General features: G+C 49.2%; 1 protein-coding gene across 1 annotated transcript in view; it reads right to left on the bottom strand.

Annotated features, from left to right (window-relative positions):
* The window catches only part of SLC25A24 (solute carrier family 25 member 24), a 267,768-nt gene that overhangs the window by 157,808 nt on the left and 90,215 nt on the right, over positions 1-19,745 (bottom strand). The window contains exon 3 of the mRNA XM_085602241.1: positions 4,330-4,417. Within this exon, the coding sequence (XP_085458367.1) occupies positions 4,330-4,417 (88 nt within the window). The remainder of the gene's footprint in view (positions 1-4,329; positions 4,418-19,745) is intronic.

The raw sequence follows: 19,745 nt of genomic DNA, 5'->3' as shown, positions 1-19,745 counted from the left end.
AGAAGGAGACAGACATACAAATCTGTGTGTGAAACGGGAGATGGATAAAGAGTATCAGACAGTGGAGCAAGAATCTATACATCAGTCAAGGTTGATGCAGAGATAAGCCGATTAGACAAAAATGCAAAGGAACCAGAACTACAGGATTTGATTCAACACATGGAACCCAAAGGATACTGAGCCAAGGAAATAGATGAGAAAAACAGGTATGAGCGGACGTATAGGATTGACCTGACGTATCTAAGAATCTGTAGGAAAGGGATATTGGATATGCAGGATTGTAGATAAATTAGCGAAGAGCAAGGATTAGGAACAGTACTTGCTTGGTAGCTCCTAAAGACCTTTGATGCAAAAAATTAAATGTCTTCAGATACAGAGTTTTTGTGGTACAACTTGGTCCTTATGGAATTGAGCATAGATAGGCCCTTCTGGTTGAACGACCAATCAATTTTTCAATTGTCATTTCCATTATAATTTCTGAACAGTGTACTTGCCTTTTCATAATCTAGATTTTGTGGCGTTCCTCAGCCTGCTAAATTATTCCTAGGTAGACCGCAGTAGAAAGTTTGTCATTACAGAAGCCCCAGGAGGTCCTTATAATAGATGTAATGTGATCATTGTCATAGCCTTGAAAATGTTGGATTGATCTGCAGCATTCAAAAGTTCGAATAGCTTGTTCTTTATAGCATAAATGTTATATTTTGCTTCATACTGGCTCTTCTGCCATTTTAGAATGCCATACATATTATCCAATCTAACAGTACTCCAATTAACAAACTCAGATGATGGAATGCGGATCTGTGTGTATGGTCGTATGGATGTGTGAGCAACTAACTGCATGGATAAATAGACGAGGGAGTACATGGATGTGCAGGAAACTGCCTCTATATATACTACACCCAAATGAGGTATAGTGTGTATAGAGTCCAGGTAACCCCAGAGGTAGGCAGAGGTCAAAGTAAGATAGAGCCTTACTCTCTATTTGTGGTAGAGTTGTTGAGCAGTAAGGCAGTATCAGAGGACAGTGTTAAGCATCTGATGTACACACTCAGTCAGCAAATGAATTCACACACTCAAGAACTGAATTCTAGGTCAATTGTTTTTGTATAAAAAAAATATACTGTTTTGTTTCAGAACCAAGCAAGCCTGGCACAGGTAAGCAGAAAATACTTTACAGGAATACATTGCTGATTGTAGAACAGTTTGAAAATGCAATGGAAATTGTACTTTGTTTGATTTACAGGGAATGCAGTAGGTTGCAACACTTAGCAAATACAGTACATTGGAACGAATAGGCTTTTTCAGTAAATTGCAGGTAAGTTACTTCTCTCGTTACTTTTCTAACTCAGTGCTGGATACCTAGATTCAGCACTGGGACATTTGCTGGAAACAGGTAAGTAAAAATCCTGCGAATAACCAAAACTTAGTTAAAGAATATCTTTAGATTTCAAAACACCACACAGTCATTTTTGGAAGAAAAACAGTGCATTGAAATGAATAGGCTTTTTCAGTAAATTGCAGGTAAGTTACTTTGTACGTTACTTTTCTTACTCAGTGCTGGATGCCTGGATTCAGCACTGGGACATTTCCTGTAAACAGGTGAGTAAATACGTTTTGGTTATTTGTAAGATTTTTAAAGAATATTTTTAGATTTCAAAACTCCACACTCCACGTTTTGGACGACAATTGTCAATGTTATCCTATTAAGGAAAGCAGGTTATCTGTTCACAGGTAAGTAATCGTCTGTGGGAGTTAAGGTTCTGGGGTTAGACTCAGGAGTCCCCCAGGGTCAGTGATGCACTTTTGTTTCACCCTCAGCGGCACTAGGGCGCTGGGTGCAGAGTGTTGAGGCCCAATGTTATCCTACAGGTATAGGGGTCTCCCGATGGTGGCTGCTGGCAAGCAGGCCACACACACGGCTGTGGGAGCAAAGCTCCTAGGGTTTAGGTCAGGGCAAATAGAGAACCAAATTAGCACCAAAGGTGCACCCTCAGCGGCACTAGGGCGGCCGGGTGCAGGGTGAGGTTTTGAGGTCGGGTGCCCCGTTGTTTTCAATGGAGAACCTCCGGTTTGCAAAAGCACTGCAGGCAGGGAGATGAATAACTTCTGGGTGCAACCACCACTTGGAGAGGTAAGTAGGGAAGTTAAGGGTTGGTTAGGCACCATCGGTTTGGGCACACAAGGCCGTGGGGCATCGGGTGCAGGGGTGCCTTTTGGGGTCGGATCGTCTTACCAGCTCCGGGTCACGGTCAGGAGGGCCTTCTGGATTTAGGCTGCAGGCATCAGCTGGAGGCTTGAGGCAGGTCAGGGGTCACCGGATCTCAGGTCAGGATCGCCGGGTGGACCTCCTCGTTGTGTGTTTCCACTCGAGCTCGGAGCAGGTGCAGAGTGGGCTGGATTTGCGGTATCCGGCTGGAGCCAGAAGCTGCAGTTTGAACAAATCCGGTGTTCACTGGGAAAGCAGTCTTGGAAGTGAAGGCAGGCAGGTCCTCCGGGGTTTTCGAGGTTGCTGGCTGCAGGACACACTGGGATTTCACAGGAGCAGGTTCGAGAGGAGACAGGCAGGTAGGGCTGGGGACAAGTCAGTGGGCGTCGTCCTCTTGTTAGCTGGCTCCGCGGCTGTTCGGTCCTTCTTGTTGTCAGGCTGGACCTGAGGAAGCAAGGTTCGGGGTGCCCCCTAAATACTAGATTTAGGGGGTGTTACAGGTAAGTACGGGCAGGGACCAATGGGTCCCATCCCTGGGGTGGGTACACCCCCTATCGTGCCACCCTCCAGTGGGAGGGGGGCAGGAGCCTGTCCCTGGTTGGCTAAGTCCCCCCATCCTCAAGATGGCAGGGACTCAGAGTTGTGCTTCACCTCGCCTCCCCCACCTGTGGGGTGGAGTTGGCAGAGGTGGGCACCTCACTTGTTTTTCCTGCCGGTTCTCCCATCCAAAGTGGGGGGTAGAACCAGTGGGGACTAGTTGCTGAAAGCAGCAAATGGTCTGGGGAGGCTCACAAAAGCGGTATGCCTTTGAAGTTTCCCCTTCGTGAACCCTGCCCATCCTGGGGAGAAGGCTTGGCACCTCGTCCCAGGATGTGCATTGTTTCAGGCCCCTGAGAGCAGCAGGCTCTTGACCCAGGGGTCCAGAAACATGTCTTTCTGTGGCAGCCTAAGCAGCCACTCAGTCAGGTCACTAGAAGTTGGTCGAGTTTCAGAGGCCATCTCTGAAATGCCCTCTGTTGTGCATTTTACATTAAATTCCACACTGGCATCAGTGTGGGTTTAATGTGCTGAGAAGTTTGATATCAAACTTCCCAGTCTTCAGTGTAGCCATTATGGTGTTGCGGAGTTCGTAATGACAAACTCCCAACACCATATACTCTTAATGGCAGCACTGCACTTACAGTGCCCAGGAATGGACTTGGGCACTGTAGGGGTACAGGGCTCATGCACCTGTACCCTCACCACTGGCATAGGGCACCCAGCTAGAGGGGTGACTGATGTATGCCAGGGCAGTGGTTTGTGGGCATGGCACAAAGCGATGTGTGCCATGCCGTCTCTTTGTTTTGTTCTGCACCAAGACACATAGCCTGCAAAGGCAGTGTGTGTGAGTGTCAGGTTACATGACCTCTAAAGGTGGCACAATAAGTGCTGCAGACCTTAGAGGCTTCCTCTGGTCACAGTGCCCTGGGTACCTATGGTACCATTTACCAGGGACTGACATGGAGCCAGAGATGCAAATTGGGTTTAGGCTTCAATGCAGTTTTTAGGGAAGGAACATAGGCCCTAGGTACCTGATTAGCAGGAGCCCAGGGCACACTCAGTCAAAGAACATCAGCAATTCAGCAAAAAGTGGGGACTTTCTTACAGGATGGACAAAATCTGTTTTTGTGTACAGACTAAGCCACACAACTTAGCTCAAATTCAGGAAACTTGCGACTGAAACTCATGATCTGCATAACATAACCAGATGCCATCTCTCGGAGCAATGTTGTCCATCTTATTTTCAGATGTCACCATCTCAGGTGCAAATATTCATCTACCAGGGAAGGGGTAACGCGGTTGGATGCTTAAATTCTATACATTTAGCAAATCCACTCAAACTTCATCATTTAAATTTCTACAAAAGCGTCAACAACGTAGCTTTTGGAGCAGATTTCATTTGTCTTGGCCTGACCTTGTTTGAGCACTTTCCACAGTACCAAGAATCCCCTTTCTAAAGGGTTATTTTGCACTTCATAAATATCTTTAAACATAATCTGTACAGGGGGATTTATAAACTGTGGCACATAATTACAATAAGACACTGGTGAACGGGTAACAATTATAAACACATTAATTCTTACCTTTTAAGAATCTTTCCAGCGTGCTCTTCTGAAATGTTCATACCCAGCGCACGGAGTGACTGAACAACTTCTGAGGCATCAATTGTACCTACGGGGGTTGAAAGAAAAGTAGATAATAGAAGTTTCTGAAAGTATCAAATAGGTTCTCAAATAATGGAAAAACTTTTAAAAGCAGATCAATGCATGTAAAATCTCACTTCCGAGCCAATCGTGATGCTGTATCACTTAGTTTAAACTTTGCTTCTTCTCAGCGAACACAACATCTATTAAGCAGTATGCATTGTGCAACCTCGTTTCTGTAAATACTTTGTAGAAACAGAATATAAACAAAACGATTTTCAATTATATATCGACAGCCCTAGGAGACTCTACCCAGGTAAAAGGTCAAAGTAAACAGAGAGGGCCTGCCTGCTGCTGAAAGAAGCTCTGCCTCTTTGCTTGCCACAGAAATCAGGATGCGATGCCTAAAGCTGCAGGAGAAGCGCGTATTGACAAAGCCAAGAGGTCTGGTTGTTCTTAAATAACTGAAGCAGTTCTTCATTGATGGTAGTTTGTGTTTAGCTGAGTGCAATGGTGAGCAGATGAATACCACAATTCACTCACGCTTAGGATGAACAGATTTTGGAAAGCAAAAACCAGGACAGGCCAGACATAAAAGTTGGACTGATACCTTTAGACTTACTTCAAATGTCTGGCCAGTCCCTTCTTGTAATATTATATATATTCACTGAAAAAAACCATAGGTTTCACACGTTATAGTTAGCTGGACATTTCACTCCTACAAAACCATTGAAATTCCCCCGTTATAGTTAGTTCAGCTAACTATAACTCGCGCGCCTGCAATCCACTGCTGATGACGTCACATATTACATCACTAATGACATGGTCAGTGACATCACTCATGACATCTCAAATGACATCACTGATGACATCATCCATGTGATAAATTACCACATCTTCTCACACCCTAATATAACCTTTGATACACCTGACATGTAACCACCAATCACAATTACGCTCGCGCACGTTAAGGTGCGTGCACGGTGCGCGCATATAGATATTTATGTACTTTTAACTGCAATTTTTTCAGGAACTACTGAACAGATTGACACCATATATGCAAAAGGCACATCCCTGACCTGAGGACTACCTCTTTGCCAAATTTCAAGTAATTCTGTTCAGCCTGTGCGGGCTGTACCTTCGACTAAAGGTCCTATGGGAAAATGCATGGGGAAAACGTGTTTTGGGACCCCCCTTGTTTCTCAGCCCCCGCTTGACGAATTACTCCGAGACTTCCAGGGTAGGAGCTGAGCGGAGCGCCCCATTAGTTTTGAAAATTTCGCGAGGATCCGTCAACCGGCGCCAAAGTTATTCAAAATAGAATTTTCAGATTACCTATGGAAACACGGTCCTAACTGCAACTATCTACTGGCGACCGCCAGTAGATAATCTATTGTTCAAACGTTCCTTCGCAGTTGACCTCTGCCTCTTAGCGGTGGCGGGCTGTCGGCAAGGTCGTGACCCTTAAATCCAGCAAACAATCAATCCTTCGTTTTCAAAGATTGTGCCGAGCCCCAATTCTTTTCAATCAGCGTGCTTTATTTCATTTTCAAAGCAATGGCAAACACTGCCCAACGCGTTTCGGAACCAGAGTTCCTTGGCACGGGTCCAGTGTTTGCCATTGCTTTGAAAATGAAATAAAGCACGCTGATTGAAAATAATTGGGGCTCGGCGTAATCTTTGAAAACGAAGGATTGATTGATTTTATATATATATTCACTGAAAAAACCATAGGTTTCACACACGTTATAGTTAGGAATTAGCATTTAAAAAACCTTGCTAATTCAATGAAAAAACCATAGGTTTCACACATGTTATAGTTAGCTGGAAATTTTACTGATAAAAAACCAATGAAATTCCCCCGTTATAGTTACTGTAGGCAACTATAACTCACGCGACCGCAATCCTCTGCTGATGCTAATACTGTATTTAGACACTTATTTGCCATGTCTTCTTCCATTAAATTTTAGCTATACATATATTACAAATATTTTTTTTTCATAAAGACACATATGTCATCAGCAGAGGATTGCGGTCGCGCGAGTTATAGTTGCCTACAGTAACTATAACGGGGGAATTTCATTGGTTTTTTATCAGTAAAATTTCCAGCTAACTATAACATGTGTGAAACCTATGGTTTTTTCATTGAATTAGCAAGGTTTTTTAAATGCTAATTCCTAACTATAACGTGTGTGAAACCTATGGTTTTTTCAGTGAATTTGTACGGTTTTTTAAATGCTAAGTTACTTTACGCCATTCGTGGCGTGCACGCCCACTTAACGCAGTTCGTTCCGTGCGCGCACGGTGCGCTTTGCGCACCGTGCGCGCACAGTGAGCACGCGGTGCGCTTCGCGCACCGCGCGCCCACTTTACGCAGTTAGTGCCTTACACGCAAGGTGGGCACGCAGTGCGCTACGCGCACCGCGTGCCCACGTTACGCACCGTGCGCACATGGAGGACATATTATGCGCTTCCTTGTGATAGGTAATCTGTTAAATTTAATTTGTAAGTGATGACAATAATATGCCATGCACAGAGTGTTTTTTTTTTTTTTTTTATAAAAATTTTTAGCGTAAGCGCACCGTACGCGTACGGTAAGCGTAATCGGCGAAATTTTCAAAAAATAAAAATTTACCGTTTTTGGCCTTGGGGGATATTTGAGGACTCAACTAACATGGCTATGTGCATGGGCGCTGTCTAAACAGCCCCTTTATATGTTTTTTGCCTTTGTTTACAGCCCCCCCCTCAGAGTGCGAGAGAGAAAATGGCGGCCGCCGCTTCCTGGTTTCGACCGATTCGAATGTTTACTTAGATGTAACAGCCAATCAGAATCGCGCTCGCGCACGCCACCGTACGCGTACGGTAAGCTTACGGTAAGCGTACCGTAAGCTGGCTCAGATATATATATTGATTTAAAGGCTATTTTCTCAGAATCTACTGAACAGATTTACACCAAACCTACAAAAGGCACTTCCTTGACCTGAGGACTACCTCTCTGCCAAATTTCTAGTAATTCTGTTCAGCCGTTCGGGCTGTAGCCCTGTCTAAAGGTCCTATGGAAAAATGCATGGGAAAAACGCGTTTTGGGACCCCCCTTTTATCTCAGCCCCCGCTTGACGAATCCCCCCGAGACTTTCAGGGTAGGAGCGGAGCGTAGCGCCCCACCTATTTTGAGAAATTCGCGAGGATTCGTCGACCGGCGCTAAAGTTATTCAAAATAGAATGTTGCGGATTTCCTATGGAAACAGGGTCCTAACTATAACTACCTACTGGCGACCGCCAGTAGGTAATATATATATTACCTACTGGCGGTCGCCAGTAGGTAGTTATAGTTAGGACCCTGTTTCCATAGGAACACCGCAACATTCTATTTGGAATAACTTTGGCGCCGGTCGACGAATCCTCGCGAAATCTTCAAAACTAATGGGGCGCTACGCTCCGCTCCTACCCTGAAAGTCTCGGGGGGATTCGTCAAGCGGGGGCTGAGAAAAAAGGGGGGTCCCAAAACGCGTTTTTCCCATGCATTTTTCCATAGGACCTTTAGACACAGCTACAGCCCGAACGGCTGAACAGAGTTACTTGAAATTTGGCAGAGAGGTAGTCTACAGGTCAAGGAAGTGCCTTTTGTAGGTCTGGTGTAAATCTGTTCAGTAGTTTCTGAGAAAATAGCATTTAAATCAATATATATATCTGTGGCAGCTTACGGTGCGCTTACCGTGCGCTTACGGTAAGCTTACCGTACGCGTACGGTGCCGTGCGCGAGCGCGATTCTGATTGGCTGTTAGATCTTAGTAAACATTCGAATCGGTCGAAACCAGGAAGCGGCGCCCGCCATTTTCTCTCTCGCACTCTGAGGGGGGGGAGGAAAAACAAAGGTTGAAAACATGTAAAGGGGCATGTTAGACTGCTGCTAACCACCTAGCCTTGATTATGGTGTCCCAAAAGAACCCCCAAAGCAAAAAATTCAATTTTATTTTTTTTCGAAAAATCGCCGATTACGCTTACCGTACGCGTACGGTAAAAATTAATTATAAAAAAAAAAACCACTATCCACACTTTCCCACCCCCGTATTGAAAAGGTTCCCGCAGGTGCACTATTTGTGCATGGCCTATAATTACCAGGAACAATTAATAGATTACTTTTCACATCGAAGCGCATAATATGTCCTCCGTGTGCGGACGGTGCGCGAAGCGCATCGTGCGTACATGGCCCATCCAGCGTAACGTGGGCATGCGGTGCGCGTAGCGCACCGCGTGCCCACCGTGCGTGCACGGCACTAACTGCGTAAAGTGGGCGCGCGGTGCGCGAAGCGCACCGCGTGCTCACTGTGCGCGCACGGTGCGCGAAGCGCACCGTGCGCGCATGGAACGAACTGCGTTAAGTGGGCGCGCACGCCACGAACGGCGTAAAGTAACTTAGCATTTAAAAAAACTTACAAATTCACTGAAAAAACCATAGGTTTCACACACGTTATAGTTAGGAATTAGCATTTAAAAAACCTTGCAAATTCAGTGAAAAAACCATAGGTTTCACACACGTTATAGTTAGCTGGACATTTTACTCGTAAAAAACCATTGAAATTCCCCCGTTATAGTTAGTGCAGGCAACTATAACTCACGCGACCGCAATCCTCTGCTGATGACATATGGGTCTTTATGAAAAAAAAATATTTGCAATATATGTATAGCTAAAATTTAATGGAAGAAGACATGGGCAAATAAGTGTCTAAATACAGTATTAGCATCAGCAGAGGATTGCGGTCGCGTGAGTTATAGTTGCCTGCCATCTCCTAACTATAATGCCCCTGTGAACTTTAGTTTTATTTTGAATTTCACTAGTTTCTTTTAATATAAATCATACTACAACATCACCCATGAATTAAATTTAGCAATATACATTTTCAGAAGTTTAAAAAAACATTTATTCAGACATTTATTCATATTATACAATTTAAAAGTAACAATTAACAAATTAAGGTAAGGTAACTTATCAAGTCTTTCCATACATGCAATCCACCAAGTTTCTCTTTTTTTTAATCATTTTATGGCCCTGCAGATCCACTGCAAATTCGAAAGGAGAGCCCGCATGAGTATTCTATGGTTACTAATTCCTCTGATGCAATCGCGGAGGATTCGACAAAGCGTTTAAAAAATATATATATATTTTATCTACTGGCGGTCGCCAGTAAAAAGTTATAGTTAGGACCTATTTTCCATAGGAAATGCGCAACATTCTATTGGAAATAACTTTAGCGACGGTTGACGAATCTTCGCGAAATTTTCCAAACTTTTGGCCAGCTCTGGTCCGCTCGTATCCTGAAAGTTTTGTGGTGATTCGTCAAGCGGGGGCCGAGAAAAAAGGGGGGTCCCAAAACGCGTTTTCCGCATGCAATTTCCCATAGGACCTGTTGACGCAGCTACAGCCCGAACTGCTGAACGGAATTACACCAAATTTGGCAAAGAGGTAGCCCTTGGTTCACACTTGTACCTTTTGGTTAAATGGTGTAAATCCGTTCAGTAGTTCCTGAGATATTCAAAAGTAAAAAGATAGATGTATCTAGGGCTGCGGATCCTCCCGAGCACGAGCTTTATGCTAATTGGCTGCCAACACTCTGAATCAGGAAGTGTTGGCAGCCATCTTGTGCCTCGGTAGAACCGAGGCATAAGAAAGCACAAAATAACTGCAAAAAATGCAAAAAGGGGGCAGGGTAGAAACACCCCACAAGGACCCCCAAGGGCCAAAAATATTTTTTTATTTATTTATTTATTAAATCGGGGGATGCGCTTAGGATCCGCGCATCCCGCTCCCGGAAAAAAAACGAAGCGCAGACTCCCGCGCTTCATTTACAATTAGCCCCCGGGGCAATATTTTATAGTAATGGGGGACCCAGAGGTGCCCCCCAAGTCCCAGGGACCGCCACCCCCGGGGCTTAATTTACATATTTGCGGGGGGCTCATGGCCCACCGCAGACCTGGGGACCGCCACCCCCCGGGGCTTGTTTAATAAATAAAATACCTGTGTGCCACCTCCCCGGGGCACTAAATATTTAAAATAGGGGGTCCGTTACGGACCGCCAAGCCCCGGGGACCACCACCCCCAGGGCTTTAATTTAAGTGGGAGGGGGGCCTCGTGCCCCCCCGGAGCCAATGATGGCCCTGGGGACCGCCATCCCCCAGGGCCGGCTCCTGCAGTGTTCCGGGGTGCCCACCCCCGGGACACTGCTGTTTGCAATGGCAGGGTGGGAGCCTCGCGGCTCCCACCCTGCCATTGCAAACTGCTTTGCTTCATTGAAGCGAGAGCAGGGAAAACTGCTCTCGCTTCAATGAAGCAAAGCAGATTGCTTTTCCACATGGGGAGCAGCATGTTAGCTGCAAAGCAGATTGCTTTTCCACATGGGGAGCAGCATGTTAGCTGCTCCCCATGTGGAAAAGCAATGCCGGCTCCCGCAGGAAGCGGGAGCCTGCTGGGACCGTGGGGGGATTGTGACCCCCCCCCACGGTCCCCAACGAGGTGGCCAGGCCCCGGGGGATGGGGTCCCTGGGGCTATTAGTGGCCCGGGAGGGGGGCCACGCGGCCCCCCTCCCCAAAATGTTTTTTACACACAAAAAAAAAAATTAAGAAAGGGCTGGCCCCGGGGGATGGGGTCCCCGGGGCCATAAGTGGCCATAGGAGGGGGGCAAGGCAGCCCCCCTCCAAATAAAAATGATTTTTTAAAAAGGCCCATGCCCCGGGGGATGGGGTCCATGGGCAGATTAAGGCCTCGGGAGGGGGGCCACGCGGCCCACCTCCACAGTTTTAAAATTAAAAAAAAAAATTAGGAGGCAGGCCCTGGGGGTGGGGTCCCCAGGGCCAAAAAAATAAGAAAAAGAAGCGGGCCCCCCCCTTCTTAAAAATATATATTTTTTTTAAACGGGATCGGGGAGGAAGCCATGCCCCCTCTTTTCATCACTCTGCAAACGCACCCCCTGGCGCGTTTGCAGAGGGGGAACGAATTCCCCTTCAATACTGGGGGTCCATGGGGGCCAACTAGCCCACCAGGAACCTCCAGTATGCGCCAGGGGGCCGCGTTGCAGAGAGTTGTAATGAGGCCAAGCCCCTTTCTACACCTCTCTGCAACGCAGCTCTGTGGCGCTTAATGGAGGTACCTGGTGGGCTAGTTGGACCCCCAGGATTCAAAGGGACTTAATCCCCCAACTTAAAACGCGCCACGGGGCGTGTTTGCACAGTGGTGAAGGTAGGGGGCGGGGCCTGAGGTGATATGTGTGCAAACACGCCCTTTGGCGCGTTTTAAGTTGGGGATTTAATTCCTCTTCAATCCTGAGGTCCCCTGGGGTCCAACTAGCCCACCAGGTACCTCCAGTATGCGCCAGGGAGCTGCGTTGCAGAGAGGTGTTCAGAGGCCATGCCCCTTTTTATACCTCTCTGCAACGCAGATCTGTGGCGCTTACTGGAGGTACCTAGTGGGCTAGTTTGACCCTAGGGACCCTCAGGATTCAAGGGGACTTAATCTCCCAACTTAAAATGCTCCATGGGGCGCGTTTACACACTGGTGAAGGGAGAGGACGGGGCTTGAGGTGATGTGTGCAAACACGCCCTGTGGTGCGTTTTAAGTTGGGGAAAACATTTCTCTTCAATCCTGAGGGTCCCTGGGGGCCAAGAAGCCCACCAGGTGCTTCCAGGAAGTGCCACTGCGCTGCGTTGCAGAGAGGTGGTGCAGGCCGTGCGCCTTTTTACATCTCTCTGCTACGAAGCTCTGTGGAGCTTACTGGATGTACCTAGTGGGCTAGTTGGACTCTACGCACCCTCAATATTGAAGGGGAATTATTTCCCCAACTTAAATTCCGCCAAAGGGCGTGTTTGCACAGTGGTGAAGGGAGGGGATGGTGTAGGAAAGTGGTTCTATATATACTGGACCGAAGTAAAATCAGCCGAACTCCGAATTCCGATTTACTCACCTGTTATCAGGAGAGAACTCAGTGCTGCATCTTTTAGCCCAGCACTGACCATGAAAAGTAATTCTAAGCGTACTTACCAGTAACTTGTATTTCCTTCCATAGGAATCCATTGTGTGGTTTTCAGCAGAAAAGTATCTAAGTGTCGATTTTTGGAAGGTACAAAAATTCCTCTAAAATCAGCCGAACTACGAATTCCGATTTACTCACATGTTATTAGGACAGACCTCAGTGCTGCATCTTTGAGCCCAGTACTGATCCTGAAAAGTAATTCTAACCGTACTTACCAGTAACTTGAATTTCCTTCCATAGGATATCATTGCCTCCCACCCCTGTTCCTGTTTAATAGTACTTCCGTGAGTCATTAAGCTGACGAGCTCGTGGATGAAGCACCCGCATGCCTGTGAGAGGTACCAGACCTGAGAAAGATGTTGGCAGCCTACTCAGCAAACCCCACATTTGAAAGGCTGTAATCTCTACTGATGATGGTTAAAGAACCAGAACCACGTGTCTAGAGATCAGCAGTATCTGCGCCAACTGTGGCGAAACACTCGAACACTCTTGAAGCAAGCAAGTAACTGAAACTGCAATTACCACAATGTCAGGGGCAAACCTTGCTGGGAGGTGAAGCGGTGTGCTCCCACCCCTGTTCCTGTTTAATAGTACTCCCGTGAACATGGAGAGACCTCAGTGCTGCATCTTTGAGCCCAGTATTGATCCTGAAAAGTAATTCTAACCGTACTTACCAGTAACTTGAATTCCCTTCCATAGGCTAACACTGACTGGTTTAACTTGGAAATTTTTCTAAGTGTGCAGTTTTGGAACTTTAAAATATTCATCTAAAATCAGCCGCACTACAAATTCCGATTTACTCACCTGTTATTAGGAGAGACCTCAGTGCTGCATCTTTCATCCCAGTACTGATTCTGAAAAGTAATTCTAAAACTTATAAATTCACCCAGGCACTCTCCTTGCAGTACTCTAATAATTCAGTCAGTATCCAAGTACTCATGCAGCGAGCAAGGCATTAGCACATGGACTGCCTCAAACCCCTATCCACTATGCATGCAGTATCCTAACTAACCAACACACTTATAGTTCTGCACTTATACATTCAACAAAAAAAACAATATTTCAGTTTCAATATTTTAAAAAACATTTTTATTTCCATTTATATTAAAAATATACAATTTAATTTAAAAAATAAAATATGTAAAAATAAACAGTTAAAAAACTGTAAAAATCAGAATAAAAAAAATACATATAACTTATTACATTTAAAAATTATTTAAAAAACCTTCGAAATTCACTGAAAAAACCATAGGTTTCAGACATGTTATAGTTAGGAATTAGCATTTAAAAAACCTTAGAATAGCGCGCAACCAAGATGGCCGCGTAGGTGCGAGGCTCCCGAGGACCTCCGCGACCTCCTACGTTTATCCTGTCTTCATCCTGCATCGGTTGAGGGGACTGTGTCGGTGAGCCTGAGCCGAGGTGGTACCAGTTTCCCGTTCTCGAATCGGACCTCGGGTGCCGGAGTGAGCACCGATTGAAGTTTGCGGCCTCCTTCGCTCCTGACCCCGGACTCGCGTTTGGGGGCGACCCGGTGGCAAAGTGAACAACAACGGCGGGCTGGGCCTGGCGAGTCGCGTACCCCGCACTTTCACTTTCGCGCCCCCTTGCCGTCTTTGCAAGTGGGATCGCGGCGCTCTTTGTGTTGGGTGGCCTCGCTGGGTGACCCAGCCTGCCTGCCTGCTGTGGCCCGCTCCGCCGTCCTGGGATGACCCCCCGGAGCCCGTGGCCTTGATTGCTTGCCTTTTATGGCGTGGCTGGTGAGGGGGTGAGACCCGCGACGATGGCCACGAAACAAGATGGCGATCGGTTGAAGGCCAAGTCGACCCGGCGTGGCGCCGCACATCAGGCCAACATCATGGACCGCTACACCCTCCCGAAAGGATCTCCCGGTGGACCGCACAAGTCCTCTGAGTGCCCTCCGGATGCCCCGGATTTGCCCACAGAGTTGACTCTGCAAGACGTCATGGGCGCCATTGCTGAGATGAAGGCCTCGGTGGGCCAGCGGTTTGACACCTTAGCCCATAAAATCGACGCGATCCTAGTGGATGTCAACCTGGTGAGGGCTGATCTCTCAAAGACCAACGACCGGGTCGATTCTTTGGCCCACACCGCGTCGGGCCTCACGACTGAGGTGGCGGCCCTCCAAACGGAGGTGCACCGACTTCGTCAGGCGAGTGTGCTTATGGATCGGCGCCTGGAAGATTCCGAGAGTCGGGCCCGGAGGAATAACATCCGCATCATCGGAGTACCCGAGGGACGGGAGGAAGCGGCGGCGGATCTTTTTGTGGAGGACCTGATCGTTACCCATCTCCAGCCTCGGGGACTGAGTAAATTCTTTGCAGTGGAGAGGGCCCACAGAGTTCCCGGGGGAAGGCCGAAGGTCGGAGCCCCTCCGCGGCCTCTCATTGCCCGGATTTTTAACTTTCGGGACAGGGACGTGATCTTGCAAGCCTCCACACTGCAAGGGCCGATGAAGCTGGAAAATATGGAGGTGAACTTTTATCCCGATTTCACTCAAGCGGTCCAGAAGCAGAGACTGAGTTTCCTGGGCGTCAAGCGCCGGCTCCGGGACATGAACTTAAAATACGCCATGCTCTTCCCGGCCAAGCTGCGGGTAGAGGTGGATGGTCGCACGCACTTTTTTGATCGTCCCGAAGCAGCCGGGGACTGGCTGGACACTCTGTCTGGGGGTAGTGCTCGAGATGGTGGGGGGGGGGGGGCGGCGGGAGGAGACGGCCCAATGGATCGGGACTGAGGGGTTGATATTGGACCTCACTCTGGACGACTATGATGCCACTTTCGACCAAAGCTTCTGTCTTTGTTCTTTCCCCTCTTTTGGAGGTTGTGTGGGGTCTAGAAGGGGTACTCTTTCCTCCTCTAGGGGGTCTAGCTAGTTTCACTATATAGGGGCGACAGGCACACTGCAAGTTGGGGGGGCTGTCTGGGCTCATGCAGGGGTGCAGGGAGGGGGGAGTTTTGTTGGGGTGGGTGGGTTGGGGTAGGGTGTTGTTCGTTTCTACCACAAGGCAAAAGCATTGTTGTATCATTTCTAAAGTGCTCTCTGGGGGACGAGTGATGGCTTCTGTTTATGATGGGGGGTAGGGGACTGAGCTTGTTGTCCTGGAATGTTAATGGATTGGGGGACAGGAAAAAACGAGGTGTGGTCCTGCAGTTCTTGAAGCGAATCTCGCCCGATATAGTTTTTCTGCAGGAGACACACCTCATTGGCAACTCCTTTTGTGCCATGAATAGACGGGGCTACCGCCTTGTGGCCCATTCGGGCTTCACGTCTGGTTCAAGGGGTGTGGGCATTATGGTTAAGAACTCGCTCCCGTTGGAGATTGATGAGGTGCACCATGACGACAGGGGACGTTACACGGTTTTGGTGGGTAGAATGGAGGGCAGAGTGGTCGTTTTTGTGTCTGTCTATGTCCCGCCGGGCTGCAGACGACCACCTTTGCGGATCTGGGGCGCCTCCTCCTTGGCCTTCCGGAGGGGATTCTAGTGGTGGGGGGGGGGATTTTAATGCTGTGGTTTCCGGAACTGTGGATCGGCACCCCCCTAGGGATCTCCCCCGTGCCCAGGCATGGTTGTCTGGCCTCTTGGATACCTTGGGGCTGGTGGATTGTTGGCGTTTGAAACATCCCACGCAGCTGCAGTACACCTTCCATTCAGGGGCTCATGGTAGTCTCTCACGGCTAGATTATGTCCTGGTTCCGGCGGCGCACGTTGGGAGGATAGGGGAGGTGCGCCATTTGGCACGGGGTATTTCGGACCACTCTCCACTCTTGTTGCACTTTGATATTCTTCCGAGGGGAGAGGGTAGGGTGGTCCCGATTAATCCCTGGTACCTGCGTGACCCCACCATTCGCGCAGAGCTGGTTAAATCCCTTAAGCGCTACTTTGACGAGAATGTGGGGTCTGTGTCATCAGCGATCTCATTGTGGGAGGCGTTCAAGACGGTACTCAGGGGAGAGGCCTTGTCCCTTATTTCCCATTCCCGGAGGCGCGAGCGGGAGGAGGTGACTCGTATTGAAGCGGAGATAACCGAGTTGGAGGGTGATCTAGAATGTGGGGTGACGGATGACAAATTACATGTTCTTCGACTCAAGCAATCGGCTTATAAGGCCCTCGTCACGGAGGCGGCCAGGGGCCTCAGTAGAGAGCAACAGGGGAGACTGTATGATGTGGGTGACAAGGCTGGTAAATTGATTGCATGGTTGGACAAAAAGGAGAGAACGAGTCGAGTTGTCCCTTCGATTGAGAAACAGAATGGTGTGTGTGTCACTGAACCAGAAGAAATTGTCGCCTGCTTTGCAGACTATTTCCGTGGGGTGTATTCCCCGGTGTCCTCCCGCTCTGAAGAGGATTCCCACGCCCTGCTCAGGGATATCGCGCTGCCTTCCCTTTCGGAGGAGGACAGAGTGTCGTTGGACGCTGCTCCAACTTCCGAAGAAATTGCCCTCGCCATACGATCGGTCGCTTCCGGCAAGGCCATGGGCCCTAATGGTCTTCCCATCGAGTTGTATAAATTGCGACCGGATACGCTGGCGCCACATCTCCGTGCTATGTTCCTCGCGGCCCACTCGGCGGGTTCCCTCCCGCTAGACCAGCGTCTAGCTACTATCGTAGTTATCCATAAGGAGGGGAGGCCACGGGACCGGGTCACATCCTATCGGCCTATTTCGTTATTGAATGCAGAGCCCAAAATCCTCGCCAAGGTGTTGGCCAATCGGCTGGTCGGCGTAATGTGTGACTTGATTCACCAGGATCAGTCCGGCTTCATCCCTCATCGCAATACAGCGCTTAACCTGCGGCGTTTGCATGGGGTGCTCGCACGTGTCCCGTTCATACGAGAGCCGGCCATTTTGGCGTCCTTGGACGCCACTATGGCGTTTGACACGCTTGAATGGCCCTATATTTGGGCGACGCTCGCGAAGTTTGGGTTTGGCCCAGGATTCATCAGTTGGGTAAAATTGTTGTACTCTGGCCCGCTGGCGCAGGTCGTGGTCAACGGTAGAGTGTCGGCCTCGTTCGAGCTGGGCAGGGGCACGCGGCAGGGATGCCCGTTATCGCCGCTCCTTTTCGCGCTCGCTTTGGAGCCCCTGGCGGAGTGGCTGCGGTGGGAACCTTCTATTCGTGGTCTCCGCTGGACCCCCGAGTATGAGGACCGCGTATCTCTATACGCTGACGATATCCTCCTGTACCTGGCTTCCCCACGTAAATCACTGATAGTGCTGGTTGATGTATTGCATTCATTTGGTCTTAACTCCGGCCTTGTCATCAACTGGGCTAAATCGTGCGTCTATGTTCTCTCTGGGGAGGACCCTATCCTTCCGCGGGGCTGTCCCATCCAGATCGCCCCGCGGGGATTTCGGTACCTGGGTGGCTTCATTACCCTGGACGCGGAGGCCCGATATAGTCAGAACTTGCTTCCCCCCCTCCAGCGCCTGAAGGAGGATGTTGCGCGTTGGAGGCGCTTGCCGCTCTCGCCGCTCGGCCGGGCGGCATTGTTTAAGATGATGTCGCTGCCGCGTTTCCTGTACGCTCTGCAGAACACAATGGACGTCGTCCCGGCGCGCTACTTTCGCGAGGTGGAGAGTTTGCAGCGCCGACTGCTCTGGGAGGGTAGACCGCGTATCGCCTTGGCGAAGCTGACGCTCCCGTGGTATGACGGGGGGGATCGCCCTCCCGGATATCAAACGGTATTATTGGGCCTCCCAGCTGGCTGCGATTAATCACGGCCTGTACGGGCCCGCTCTAAGCCCGGCTTTTGAAATGGATAAGATTTTACTGCCGGGTGGTGATTATAACCGAGCGCTGTACTCCGGCTCGCTTGACGCACGTCTGACGGGCCCCACTCGTGTCATGGTACGAGTGTGGCACGCGGCTAATGTGGCGCTGGGGTGGAAAGGTCGTTTGACCCGGGCGTCGCCACTATACGCATCTGAGCAGTTGGGCTCCCTGTGGACCTCGAAGGGCTTTGAAAAGTGGGACATGATAGGCATCAGCAGGGTGGGTGATCTCTGGACGAGGGGGGGGGGGATTCAAAACGTTCGAGATGCTACGGACAGAATTCCAGTTGCAGGACAGGGAGTACTTTCGGTATATGCAGATCCATCATGCGCTATGCTCCGTATTCCCGGACGTTGCCTCCATCCCGGAGTATTCCCCTCTGGAGGATAGAGTGCTAGATGGACATGTACCGGACAGCACGATTTCATTGATCTATAAAAAACTTATCAATGACCGCTCGGGACTGCTGACTAACCTTCGTGAGGCATGGGTGGCCGATGGATTGGAGCTGGATGACGAGGACTGGGTATCGGCGGTGGCCTCCCCGAAAGAGGTGGCCATACCGGCCCGCCTTCGCTTCGTCCAGCTCAAGGTACTCCATAGGGTCTATGTCACGGGGCCAAGGCTACTGCGTATGGGATATGCTGTAGACGGGTTGTGTAAGCGTGGGTGTGGTTCTTTGGGGACCTTTTTCCATATTTTGTGGGAATGCCCGGAGGTGGAGCGATTCTGGCGTGGTGTGCATGAGGTCCTGCGGGTGGTTACGCGTGTGTCGCTGCTGCCCGAAGCGAGGAGATGCCTGTTGAATGTGTGGGAGCCAACCGACTACTCGGTACCACAGACGCGGTGGGTGACTCTGGGATATATGGTGGCCAAACGCGACATAGCTCAACTGTGGGGTTCCCAGAGGTCGCAGACTGTCTCGGCATGGAAGGATAACATGGATTGGTGCATGTTTCGGGAAAAAGTGGTGTATGTTGCGAGAGGTAAGCCTGGGACATGGGTGAACGTATGGGGCCCCTGGAACGCCTACCGCGGGGGAATCTGTACCCCGCCGTTATTGCCCGATCCGTCACCGGCCCCATCCCCTTAGCCAGTTTATCTCCCCGGTCCCGGGCACTGAGTCCACCTAATCCCAGTCTTGCCCTTTTTCCCCCCCTTGCTACTCCTATGGATTGGTAGGGTCCCCCCCGCTAGGGGAGCACATGCTGTTGTTTCCGATTGTGGGTTGCCTTGTGGATTTGTTCTTTTGTTATTTATATTAAAATGAAACCGTTATGTGTGCCCGGATGGTGTGGCTACCACCGCTTCTAACGCATTTCCCTTTGCCGCGGCATGGGCGCTATTGTTTGTATCCAATGCTCCTCTTGCTTGCTAGCGGCCGGCCTGAAGGTTGTAGGCCCATCTCTGTATATTTTTTTAATTTTGTAATAAACGGTTTAAAAAAAAAAAAAAAAAAAAACTTAGAAATTCACTGAAAAAACCATAGGTTTCAGGGCTGTTATAGTTAGCTGGACATTTCACTCGTACAA

This window comes from Triturus cristatus, chromosome 4_2 (genome assembly GCF_964204655.1).
Source record: "Triturus cristatus chromosome 4_2, aTriCri1.1, whole genome shotgun sequence".
Classification (NCBI taxonomy): domain Eukaryota; kingdom Metazoa; phylum Chordata; class Amphibia; order Caudata; family Salamandridae; genus Triturus; species Triturus cristatus.
The sequence above is the reverse complement of the archived record's forward strand: the minus strand, read 5'-3'. Positions and strand labels throughout refer to the sequence as shown.